Consider the following 14,008-nt stretch of genomic DNA (forward strand, 5'->3'; position numbering starts at 1 on the left):
ACAGATACGCAGATTCGTCACCTGAAGAGGAACGCATCCCACACACGTTTTAAAAAAAAGAGTACAACACATGTTAAACCAAAATATTCACTTTTAGATTTATCATGTTCTCAGAGTTGTTCTTAGTCTGCTAAATTGATAAAAATGTAAACTGAGATTCCGTTTTGGATTATTCTACTATAAGTTATATTAGATAAAGGAGGATTTTCTAGTACCATTTAAAATCAATTCAAAGAGGACATAAGGATCATACAAATGCAAACTCTGATCAAAATGCAAACCCTTAAACAACTTTTCTTTTCAAAAGGGGAAAAAAAGTGGATGCATCTTACATCAGCATGAGCTCAACACATGGAGTCAAGTGCTCCCACGTATATCCAGTCAGCAGGTGAAGATGAGTGGTTAGGGATGGACTGATGTGTAAACAAATGCGGGATGCTGTGATGCAGGCCGCAGCTACCAGTGATGGACGAAAACTCAGAAAGTTGTGATCTACAAGAAGAGGAGCAGAATGTCATTGAGAAAGAATTGATTACAGTAATTCCATAATTCATGATTCCAGTTCATGTTATGAACCTAAGGAGATTTTTGCACTGCAATACTGATGTAAAAGCATTTTTCGCATTAGGACCCAGAAGTAAGCCCTCTGACCCACCGGTTACATGTTCACTATTAAGCAGCCAATTAGATTAATCTCATTTTACTTTCCTGCATTCACATTAATTTCCTATCAATTCTACCACTCTACACTTACATTAAGTACACTTGCTTTGCTTTCCAATTATTCATTCTCAGTTATCCAGTCTGCAAACTAATCTCCACTGAAGTCATCAAGTTTGTTTGCTCCTAACCTACAATTGCAAGAAAAAATTTGTGAACCTTTTACAATTATCTGGTTTTCTGCATTAACTCATTAAATGTTGTCTGATCTTTATCTAAATCAAATATACAAATACAATCTGCCTAAATTAACAACATACAAGTAATTGGAATTTTCATGTCTTCATTGAACACAATGTTTAACCATTCACAGACCAGGCTGGAAAAAGTATGTGAACCTTTTGAGTTTAATAGCACCAAACATCTCCTGTAGCTGCTGATCAGACTTGCACAATGGTGAGAAGGAATTTTAGACCATTGCTCCATACAAAACTCTTTCAGTTCATCAGTATTTCTGGGATATCTTGCATGAACAGTCCTCTTCAGGTCATGTCACAGTATCTCAATTGGGTTAAGGTCTGGACTCAGATTTGACCATTCCAAAACATAAATTTACTTTTTAAGCCATTCTATTATTTACTCTTGTTCAGTCTTTTTCTTAGAGTGGGGATTTCTGCAGGTCTTTTGTTGTTACTCTTGGGTTGCACCCCACGTTGTGCTCTTGGTGTGATCGATGCAGGATGCCCACTCAGAGATGGTAGTGTATTTCCTCCACTTGTTGACAATTTCCTTTACTGTGGACTGATGAGCACTCAGGTCTTCGGCTTCATGCATCTCTACAATTTTTCTTCTCTGGTCCTCTGAAAGTTGTTTCGATTGGGGCATTGTATACATAAACAAATCTTTCTTGAGAAGAGAAGTCTGTCAGTAACCTATCTTTGTGTGTCCCTTTTAATAGGGCAGGGCACCTCTACATCCCACACCTCCAATCTCAATTCATTGATTGGAACACCCAACTCCAAGGAGGTTTTGTAGAAGGCATTACCCCAGAGGTTCACATACTTTATTTTGAACTTAGATTGTGATTGTTTAAATGGTATACTCAGTTTTGACTAGTAGTAGTATAATGGTTTGTGTGTTATTAGTTTAGGCAGATTGCGCTTGTCTATTATTGTGACTTAGATGATCAGACCACATTTTATAATGCAGAAAACTAGGTAATCATAAAGGGTTCACAAACTTTCCTGCAATGATACATCAGCACTTTAATTCTTCACATCTGGGAAATGTTAATGCACACATTTAATGATTAAATTCCATTGACTTCACTCATCTTCCTGATTCCAAATTTCCAGCACTCCCATCAAACCCTAGAATACAAGCCAAAGGAGCATTCAACATCTTATTTCTACTGATGCCAATAATTCATATTCTTATTCTTCAAAAAAAGAAAAAAGCAAACAAATGAATACTTACACTTATAGTTGTTCTCTGTACCTTGGATATACCCCAAGGTGCTTTACAGCCCAACAAATTATTAAATTTAACATCAACCTTTACGGAATTTTTTAGAAATTGTTTTGTGGTGATGCTAATTCAGAAGGGAACAGCTTTAAATGCCAATCTGGGATGAGTGCAGAGCCAACAGTTAGGTGGGCTCATGTGCAAGATGGCATTAATGACAATGCAAAATTGCAATATTTTATTAAATCAAGGCATTTTCCCTTTCTCCTACATTGCTCCTGCATTAAAAAGGAACACCGTTACTCAGAGGATCAATTATCTTAAAATTACTCAATGGGCCAAATTTCCTCAACCTCAGGATTGATTTCTGATCTTCAGCAAAGTTAGCTGAACTTGCCAAAGGTGGCAGTTGTGATACTACATTTAGGCCTTATTCTGGATTGAAAATCCTTTGGAGATAATGAGCATGGCTTAAATGTGGTGCTTTTTTCCAAGCCGGATGAAACCTGAAGAACATAACTTGGATCACACATGATGGAATGACTACTTGGAAGTATTATCAAAGGTCATCCAATTCCTATGAATCCCTATCCCACCATAAATTAGTGCCTTAGGGGAGCAAGAAAGGAGGCTTCTGTCTATTGGATAGCACATGGGATATAATGCAAATTCCACTTGTGCTTCAAATTTAGAAGCATTCACCACTGGAGGCAAGTACCAAATAGCATTACAACAAGGGATCATTACATTTACAGAGAGCGTAAGAGATTCTGCAGATGCAGGAAACCTTGAGCACCAGACATTAAATGCTGGAGGAACTCAATAAGTCAGGAACCACCTGCGGAGAGGAATAAGCAGTTGACATTTTGGGGCAAGACCCTTTATCTCAACTGGAAAGAAAGGAGACTGCAGCCAGAATAAGGTGGTGGGAGAAGGAATACAAGCTGGTGAAACCTGTTGATGGGGAAGGCTGATTGGTGGGGGAAGCGGGAAACAAAGCAAGAAGCTGGGAGGTTGTAAGCAGGTGGGGGGGGGGGGGAGCGGAACCACAACAGGCAATGGTAGAAGAGGAAAGGGGAGGGTAAGAAATTACCAGGTTAGAGAGATATCGATATTTATAGCATCAGAATGGTGGCTACCCAGATGGAATATGAGGTGTTGCTTTTCCAACTTGAGGGTGGCCTCATCATGGGCAGTAGAGGAGGTTGTAGACCAACATATTGGAGTGGGAATGAAATGGGTGGCCATCAGGAAATTCCATCTTTTGTAGCAGATAAAGTGAAGGTGCTCGATGAAACGATCCCCACATCCATGTCAGGTCTCACCAATGTAGAGTGGTGGCTTCATTAGGACCACTAGATACCACAGATGACCCCAATAGACTTGCAGCTAAAGTGTTGCCTTGCCCTGAAGGACTGTTTGGGGCCAGTGTAGTACTTATCCCACTTGCAGGGATAGGTGCCAGGGTGGGTGGGGAGAGAAGGGGAAAGAAGAGAGATCAGTGAGGAGAGACAAATGGACAAGGGTCTCACATATAGAACGATCCCTATGAAATGCAGAGAGTGGGGAAGAAAGATTGCTTAATGGTAGGATCTCATTGTAGATGATGAAAATAATGGAGAATGATGCGCTGGATATGAGGCTCGTGGAGGTGGTAGGCAAGGAGAAGGAGAACCCTACCCCTGCTATGGGCAGAGGGCAGATGGGTTGAAAGCAGATATGAGAAATGGAGGAGATATGGGTGTCAGCAACATCAGAAGTGGTGAAATGGAAACTAGGTGGTGGGGAAAGTTGATTGGTGGGGGAGAGTGGAATGAAGTAGAAAGACCACAGAACCAACTAGTTCCCCCCAACCACCAACCTCCTCTGTCTGGGGAAACAAGCTCTCAATTCCTCTTTTGGCTCCTCCAACTTCTCCAAAGTCAAGCTGTAGGCATGGGCAGATGCACAGGCCCTAGCAATACCTGTTTTTTTTGTCAATTATGTGGAAAGTCCCATGTTCCAAACCTACACTTGTAACACTCCCCAATTCTTTCTACACTACTTTGTCAACTATATTGGTGCTGCTTCCTGCATTCAGGCTGAGGTTGCCAATTTCATCAACTCTGCCCTCAAACTTACTTAGTCCATTTCTGACATTTCTCCCCCCACCTCCTCCTTCTCGATCTGTTTTCATCTCGGGAGACAGATTATCTATCTATAACTTTTGTAAATCTACTGACTCTCACAGCTGTCTTTCTTCTGACCCAGTCAATTGCAAAAATGCTATTCTCCTTTCTCAGTTCCTCCATCTCCACCACGTCTGTTCTCAAGATGAGGCTTTCCAGTTTAGAAAATATGAGATGTTCACTTTTTAAAAGAATAGGGTTTCCTTTTCACCATCCATGTTGCCCTCATCCAAACCTCCATTTCCTAAACATGTGTCCTCACTACATTCTCCCGCTGCCACAATGGGGATAGGGTTCCCCTTATCTTTAGCTACCACCCCAACGAGCCTCTGAATCCAGCATACCATTCTCTGTAATTCCGTCACTTACAACAGGATCCCCTCACTAAGCATGCATTTCCCTCCTCTTCACCCTGCACCTTCCATAGGGATCACTCTCTTGTGAATCCCTTGTCCGTTCATCCCTCCCCACTGATTTCCCTCTAGGCACATCCCTGCAAACGTGACAAGTGCTACACCTGCTCCTATACCACCTCCCTCACCACCATTAAAGGCCCCAAACCTGCCTTCTAGGTGAGGCAACACTTTAACCATGAGTCTGGCAGGGTCATCTCCTGTATCCAGCACTCCCAGTGCAGCCTCCTCTACATTTGTGAGACCCTACACAGATCGGGGGACCACTTCGTCGAGCATCTTTGCTCCATCTGCCACAAAAAGGGTGAGATTTGCCGACGGCCACCCATTTTCTCTTTTCATTCCAATAGGTCAATCCACGGCCTTCTTTACTGCCACAATGAGGCCACTCAAGTTGGAGGAGCAATATCGCATATTCCATTTGGATAGCCTTGAGCATATATTTCTCTAACTTCCTATAATTTCTCCCCCCACCCCAAATTTCCATTTACTACTCTAATTCCCGTCTCATTCCTTATCTTCTCCTTGCCTCCTCCTCCCCTTTCTCCCATGGTCCATTATCCTCTTCTATCAGATTCCTCCTTCCAACTAACACCTTTGTGCTTTATATTTCATCTTTTTATTTCTTCCCCCAACCCCCCCCCCACCCTCCTCCACACCTGGTTTCACCAGGTCACCTGTCAAGTGTGCTCCTCCCCCCCCGCCACTTGTTACATTGGCTTCTGCTCCCTTTCTTCCCCAGTCCTGATGTAGGGTCTCAGCCTGAAACATCGACTGTTTATTCCCTCCATAGATGCTGCCAAGTTCTTTAGGAATTTTGTTAATTACGCCTCTATTTTATTTCTTTAACATACCTTGAAGAGACACTTCTAAAAAATAATGGGCATATTTTTCCATGAAGGCTTTGGTTTTGGCAACGGAGGTAAGCGGCCAACCATTGTGGAGGTCACTCTCGTGGACCGAGCCTGAGAGGTAGTAGTCGATGAAGTGTGCAGCCGTGGGCATGCAGAGGTTCCAGTTGAAAGTCTCAAGCAATAAAAGCTCCATTTGGAGCAAATCTCGTTTGTTCAGCACCAGATGCAGACTGTTCATGAAGCCCAGGCTGTTGAGCTGCTCCAACTTTGGCACCCGATCTTCTTTCTCTTCAAATTTGCCTTAAGACAGAAGCATTGAGAGTCAGAATTCCACTTTCCAATCGCCTCAAACAGAATAGAAACTCAGAGTTAAAAGCCAGTTTATTTCTAAGGCAGCAATCACTTCAATTACTTAATGAATTGACTGCAGAGTCCACTCAAGAGATTGGGGTAGCTTGTGCAAAACAGTTTTCATCCAAATACTGCACTCATAATTCTTGACTTGGGATTTAAGAGTTAAGGAATTTGTATTTACAAGAAAAAAAGAAAATTGACTAAAGGAAAACAAAGCTTGTCATTTTGAGAATGCCAACACAGAGCAACATCCATTACACTCACACTTCCTTACTTGTAAATGCCAAACCATAGTAGGAAAAAGCTTACTGAAACCTGGATTACAAATGTTTGTAAAGGTCAGACAAACACTTGGAGCTTCCAATCTCCAGTCTGGCAATAAAAGCACTTATACCCCTTTTAGGGGCTTGGCATTTCAAAGTATTCTGCACCCTGTCTAAATGAAGGGCAAATTATACCCAACAATCTGATATTACCCAATAGGCTGCTTCAAACAATGGATATTAAAGGATTACCCAGGTCATAAAGAACAATTCTATCGGATCTCTTGAAAATGTCATGGATTTCTGAAAGTCAGATGGAAGCCAGCCAACAGGACAGACGCAGCCATGATTTAATGTTCTGACTGAAAAGCAACATTGTCAAACTATTCAGCAATCACTCAATTATGCAGTAGAGTACCTGGCTAAAGTTTTTGTGCTCAAGTCTCTGGAGTGGGCTTGAATCCATAACACCAATTGAACATATTAAATCTAAATGAATTATTAGTTAGAAAGCATGATTAACGGTTTTCTACAGAATTAGTCATGACAACCAGACATGCTTGAACTGAAAATACCAAGTGAAATGGTTTCTGGCAAAAATTAAAATTCTGATCAGTAAACTTTCTCCAGTCACAGTATTAAACTCTTTACTGTATTTTACAGATTGAACAGTTTTTGAATGTGCACAAGAGCACATATCCAAAGTTGTCCAGATTTTAAAAAAATGTATAAATCCTCTTTGCTTGCAATGCTTTATTAATTTGCCCAGCACATTTTTTTTTTGTTTTTCATAGTGTCTTCATAATTCAATGCTTAACAAGAGAATACATCTATAACTATGGTTTATTCACTTAAACTGAATTGGGTACTTGAATGCACATAGCGGCTTTGAAATTTTGTTTCTAATTAAATTTGCATACCCAGTGCTTACAATACCAGAAAAGCTGCAGTAATTGCACTGCATATCAATAAGCTTACATATACAGCTTTATAGCTTCCCTTTGGTACTGCTTCTGACATGATTTATTTTAAATGCTATGCATTCTTGATAGCATTTCACTAAATTATACAGAGTAATAGAGGCAACCCTTCATACTCATGAATCAAGGCTAACTGGCAGTGCACCAGATGGCATTTCTGTCTTTTAATGTGGGGGGTTTTGTACTCTGTTAATGCATTTTAAACAGTTCATCCTTGGAAAAGATTTGTGTATGCATATCTATCCTCCCACTTCAAAGTTACAGGAAAGACATTATTGCAAGAGAATGTTATTAAATACCATAAAGCACAAATATCTTACATAGATACAAAAACAGAAGATAAACAATTCAATATTCTTTAAACTTGGTGGAGATACTGGAGGACAAGCATTGTAGAGTGCAAGTCTGATTTTCTCATCTGAGTAGTAGAAATTTAGAATAAGGAGAAAGCTATATGGACTGTTATACCAATGGTAGACGGGGAGAAGTTACTAGCTAACTTAATTTTCCATTGAAGGCTCCACAGACTCTTAGATTATGACATGAGTCCGGGTACTTTAGCAAGTTAGAGGGTTTTTGGCTCAGTCTTTCAGGGAGTGAGTTCTAGATTTTCACTGGTATTTGTAGTGATGGTGGGGAAAGGAAGCTCCATACCTTTCCTTATATCCTTCTGCCCTTCAAATTTCACTATCTTTGTTTTATAAATCTCCCTATCAATGAAAGCATGTATTTCATATTCACTCTAATTCTGTACTTTTGATTAAATTACCACTCAGCATTTGTTCTGAAGAACACATGCTTGACATCCCTCGACATTAAAATCCTGTCTTGAAAGCACTCATGCTTTGCAAGACCCTTCCAGTATCATGTTGATCAAAATTGTACCAATACATACTGTAGCTAATATCTATTTTATTAAGTTCCACATCAACCTCCTTACTGTTACATCACATATCCTAACCAATAAAGCTACGCCCACTTTGCCTTCTACCTGCTCCCTTTAGTGATCTGCCAACATGCACTTCAAGATCTCCTGTTCCATCTGCACTGTTCAGTGCCCAGCTTGTTTTCGCCATGTTTTGCTTGACCTTGTCTGACTTGGCACCGCAGCTCACCTTCACGAGGCTAAATTCATAGTTTTCCCAGCATAAGTAACTTTTTGATAATATTTTGAAAAACACAATTGTCTTCCAAATTTTGTAATACATGCAAACATATCATTTGTGGTGTTAATGTCTGAACTGCATGGGACCTTGCACACAGCTCTGCAGGAAGCCCAATGCATTTGATGGGAAGGCACTCAAATTCACAATCCTTTTGCTTCTGTCACTGCTGTAGATCAAGGCAATTCCATGCAGTGTCACAAGGGTACTTGAAATGTTAGCAATGGCTCAGCTATTACTGTGGGTCATAGAAATTATTTCCACCCATACTGGATGAATTCACCTGAATCAGAAGAGTACTTTGAGATTAGTTAGCTTCATATGGATAATAGTGGGAGGGAAGAAAATGGATTAAGAAAGTAATTAGTACCAATGTCCACAGAAACTTTCCAATGTGGACAGAGGCAGCATCTAATGCTGAATCCTATCCTACATTTACAGCTGAACATCAGCTCAAATTGCAATCAGTTCAGCTTTCAGAGGAAGCACGAGGAAATCTGCAGATGCTGGAAATTCAAACACACAAAATGCTGGTGGAACACAGCAGGCCAGGCAGCATATTTAAGGAGAAGCACTGTCGACGTTTCGGGCCGAGACCCTTCGTCAGGACATACATACATACCGGACGAAGAGTCTCGGCCCGAAACGTTGACAGTGCGTCTCCTTATAGATGCTGCCTGGCCTGCTGTGTTCCACCAGCATTTTGTGTGTGTAGCTTTCAGAGGAGGTAGCTTTTAGCCAATTTATTTGGAAATAAAGGCAACCAAAGTTGTTCTTTATTTTGAGTCTCAAAATTTCGAACAGGAAAGTTTCAATAAATTTGTTGGCCAAGTATTGCTTCTAAAAACACAGGAAAAATAATTCACCACCTGAAAGTAATTCCCAAAGGTAACCAGCAGTGATTTATTTTTTCTTTTCACAAAGGCAACATTTGTTGGATAGCTTTGGCACAGATAATTTCAAGAGGCGATTTTAAATTCAGAGTTAAATATAGATAAAAACATCTGAAAATTCCAAAAATGGATTCCATGAGAAATTCAAATGGCATAAACCAACAAAACCTCCACCTACTAAACCCACCACTTCACAACCCCAACCACTACTACTTTATCATTTCCTGTCAGACACCTTACGTGCGGACACTACTGTGCCTAGCGTTATTTTATGGACATACACTCATTTTATGTATCAAAGTTACCTTATGTATTTATATTTGCTGTTTCCTTTGTGCTCTTTATCTTACTGTGGTTTTTGAGCCAGTGGGGAGGGAAGGGTGCAGGACAAGTGACAGGGGAGTGGCAGGGTTGTGGTGGGGGGCAGGGGGGGGCAAGAGTCACACTCAGCTCTGAGACACCAGGCAAGGTCATTTGACTCTAAACAATTGGATTATTGTCTTTCTGGTGCTTTCCTCTCCCTCCCCTCTCACTTCCTCTTTTCCCAATTATGATTCCCTTCTTCCCTGTCCCTTTCCCACTCTCAATGTGTATCAAAATCAGGTTTATCATCATTTATGTACATCATGAAATTATATTTCATGTGGAAGCAGTACAGTGTAATACGTAAGATTACTATGGTACTGTGCAAAAGTCTCTCTCAACATATATGTGCCTAAGACTTTTGCACAGTACTTTATGTTATATTCCTTCACTATTAAAGATCAAAGTTTCCTGGAGCTCTGGAGGGATTGAAAATCACTTTACAAACCACATACAAGTATTCTGTCCCTGAATTTACACAGTTTGAAATACCAGTGATTATCTGTTTTGGAATTGTGTTTACGAAAGTAATACAGCCAACGCTCACATTTTTTTAATACCAGCTCAAAGCTTCCACCTTTGCTTGGGTTCAGGCTGAAATACTCTATTCAGGCAACGGCTACCTTACAACTTTAGGTTTGTGCATACCCTGTGGAGAAGCATCAGATCAAAAACAATATAACACTTCAACTTTTTGTGGCTGCTCCCACCTCGTCCAGACCAAATGCGCAGTCATGGACACTCACGAGCCCCTATTATGCCAGCCTCATGGAACAGTTCATGTTCCTAGCACCGCTCCTCAACTCTTTCTCCATTATATTGACAACTTCCATTGGTGCTGCTTTCTGGGCCCACACCTCTGGTGCTCCTTTCCTTTCCCTTCTACCTTCTCCTATCAGATTCCCCATTCTCCAGACCTTACCTCATTCACCAACTGACTTCCCAGCTCTTTACTTCACCTCTCCCCCTCTCTCCCAGTTTCACCTGTTACCTACTCCTTGTATTTCTTCCTCCCTTCCCCCACCTTCTTACTCTGGACATCCCGTCTTTTTCTCTCCGGTCCTGATGAAGGGTCTCAGCCCAAGACGTCAACTGTTCACTCTTTTGCACAGATGCTACCTGGCCTGCTGAGTTTCTCCAGCATTTTGTGTGCTGTAAGTTATTTATTACACCTGGTATTCCTGTTGTGGCCTCCTTTACACGAGATTCAGTTACCGCTTCCTGAGCACTTACACTGTGGCCACCCAGATCTCGCAGTTTCAGCTGTTTCAATTCTTGTTCCAATTTCCACACCAAAATGTCAATTTCCCCCTCCACTCCCAAATTGAGGCTCAGCAAAATTAAAGGAACAGCTACTCACACCCAACTTGGGTTGTCTGAATTCTCTCATTTCCAACAACTGCTCTCCACCGGTCCCTCATATTTTTCTTTCAGATCTACCTAGCCCCCATCACCCTATACTTCTCTCACACCCCTGCCACCTGCCCATCACCCGCATATCCTTCTCACCGGCTTGTCTTCCCCACCTTCCACCCTTTGTTGAATGCTCCACCTTCCTCTCCTATCAGATTCCACATCCACTTATGTGGAATCCATCCTGGAACTCCCAGTTCCAGACCTCATTCCCTCAGAAAACAAAAGCATGTGAAATTCCTTCAGTCATTAGTTTTTGCATCCTTCCCTTTTCCCATCTTTGATGCCTCAAGTTTTGCCATCTCACAAAATTCATAGACAGAGGAATTACACTGGGGGCATACCAGAGAAGAACCTTTCTCCTTGCTCAGTACAGCTCAGTTTGAACTTGGCTCTTTGCAGTCCCTCACTGATGTGAACAATCCTCAAGGGTGCATTCTTGCAATGTAAATTATAAAGTATACCAAACATATTGGAGTTCAAAATAAACTCACTAACCACGTAAACAAGCCATCAATATTGCAAATTAAATTTTGCATTTTCCAGCTGGAAGTCTGGGAGTATTTTGCATTCAGTTATATAACTGATTAAACTCTTGATAAACAATTACATTAGATTCAAATGCAGTATCAGAACATATCGAAGGCACTCATTTGTCTGCATTAAATGTCAAGTTTTTGCCTTCTTAATGCACTCTGTTCAGATTAGAAATAGAATTTTAGGTCAACGCAAGTGGAGTTCTGCATAGAGAGTGGTGAGTGCGTGGACTGGGCTGCCAGCGACGGTGGACGAGGCGGATATGATGGGGTCTTTTAAGAGACTCCTGGACAGGTATGTGGCACTCCAGAAAAATAGAGGTCTATGGCAACCCTAGATAATTTCTCAGGTAAGGACATGTTCGGCACAGCTTTGTGGGCCGAAGGGCCTGTATTGTGCTGTAGGCTTTCTATGTTTCTAAGAGAGGTGCATGTAATTAATAGACAACAACACAAAAATATTTATACTGAGGAACTCAGCAGGCCAAGCAGTGTCTATGGAGGGAAATTTAATCAGGACTGGAAGGGAAGAGGGCAGAAGCCAGAATAAAAGGGTATGTGGAGGGGGTGGAGCACAAGATGGCAGATGATAGGTGAATCCAGGTGGAGAGTTGGGGGGGGGGGGGGAGGAGAACACAGATGGGAGGGTGGGAAGAAGTGGGAATGATACTAGAAACTGGGAGGTGATAGATGGAAGAGCCAAAGGGCTGAGGATAGAATTGGACTGGAGTAGACATGGGGCATGGGAAAAAAGGGAAGGATGTCAGGAACTTCAGGAAGGTAGGTGTAATTGATGGCAGGTCAATAAAGGTGGGGAGGGGAAAGAGATGCAGGAGGGGACAGAGGGGAATGGTCACTGGAAACTGATGCTATCAAATTGGAGACTACCAAGGTGGCATACAAGGTGTTGTTCCTTGTCCACATATAGCCCATAAATCTCCAAGTCCTTCTCCTGTTTGTACCTATCCAAATGACTCTTAAGTGATACAAATGTATCTTCAACCACTTCTTCTGGCAGTACAGTCCAGATATCAACTACCTACTGGGTAAAGGCTCTCAGGTATCTTTTAAATTTCTCCTGTGTCATTTGTGTCCTCTAGCTTTGGACTTCTCAACTCCAGAGGAATGACTATGACTGTATTTTATCCATACACTGCATAATTTTATAAACTATAAGATCACTTCAGGGACCCAGTGTGGGCAATCCCTCCTACAAGTTAGGCCCCCCATTCCAGACAACATCTTTGTAAAATCTCTTTTGCATCCTCTCCAGGATGACCTAAACTGTACACGATATGCCAAGTGCAGCCTCACTGTACACTTGTATAATTGCAACATAATGTCTCTACTCGTAACTTGATGCCTTGACAGATGAAGACAGCGTGCTAAACGTCTTCTTTCCCACTGTCTGCTTGCACAGCTGCTTTCAATAAATTGTGTGCCTGTACTCCCTGAACAAGTTCCAGAGAACTTGCTGGTGCCCTCCCATTCTCTGTTCAAGTCCTATTCTGGTCTGACAGTCCAAAATGCATCACCTCAAACTTATCTAAGTTACAATCCATTTGTTATTCCTTAGCCCAGGTGTTCCTAACCGGAGGTCCATGGATTCCTGGCTTAATGGCACTGGTCCAAGCTATGTAAAAGGTTGGGAACCCCTTGCCTTGGCCCATCTCCATAACTGATCAAGAACTCTTTGCAATTCATTGTAATCTGCTTCATTATCAACAAAACATCCGAATCAGCAAACTTGCTAACTGTATCATACAAATTCATATCCAAATCAATCACATTAATAAATAACAGTGGTCCCAACTCTGAACACAAGTGAAATTGACATTAAAAACCTCATCCACTTCCTATGGCGCCACAGATAGGTGGCCCTGATAGTCTATACAAGACCTCGTCTCTCCTGAGTCACCTCTTTACTGTTGAAATAACTGGAAAATCTTCTTGGGATCTTTAACCCTGTCTGCCAATTACATCACACATTTTTTTTCTTCTTAAGCCTGCTCTTAAACTTTTTTATTACTTACTCAGGGATTCATTCACATCCAGCTGAATAAACGCAATGTTTATTCAGAGACTTGATATTTCTCATAAACCAAGGCTTCCTGAAAGTGGTATGGCTAGCCTTCATCCAGGAACATGCTGCCTCTGGACTCTTGATACGACTTTTTTATTTAAGCGCCTTCTATTTTCCAAATGTTCCTTTACCTTTTAAATGAGTCACTCAGCGACACCCTGCCTAACACCCTCTGAGTTCACTTCACTCCAACTGAGCACTTTAACCTACGAACCTGGTCGATCTTTTGTTCCATGTCTACGTTGAAACACAATTATGGTCACTGTACCCAGTGTGGTCCCCACTGACCCGCTTCGCTCCCGAACAGGACGTCCAGCAATGCTCCTTCCCAAGTAAGTTCCTCTAACTGTCCTGGACACATTACTCAAACTCTGCCCCATTCTGGTCCTTTGCAGTCTAGA

The 14,008-nt window shown here is 41.6% G+C and overlaps 1 protein-coding gene across 1 annotated transcript in view; it reads right to left on the minus strand.

Annotated features, from left to right (window-relative positions):
- The window catches only part of ccnjl (cyclin J-like), an 83,944-nt gene that overhangs the window by 5,378 nt on the left and 64,558 nt on the right, over nucleotides 1-14,008 (minus strand). Inside the window, exons 3-4 of the mRNA XM_059990150.1 lie at nucleotides 5,560-5,859; nucleotides 333-492 (exon numbers count right to left, since the gene is read on the minus strand). Of these exons, the coding sequence (XP_059846133.1) occupies nucleotides 333-492; nucleotides 5,560-5,859 (460 nt within the window). The remainder of the gene's footprint in view (nucleotides 1-332; nucleotides 493-5,559; nucleotides 5,860-14,008) is intronic.

The sequence above is a fragment of the Hypanus sabinus genome, chromosome 15, assembly GCF_030144855.1.
Source record: "Hypanus sabinus isolate sHypSab1 chromosome 15, sHypSab1.hap1, whole genome shotgun sequence".
NCBI lineage: Eukaryota > Metazoa > Chordata > Chondrichthyes > Myliobatiformes > Dasyatidae > Hypanus > Hypanus sabinus.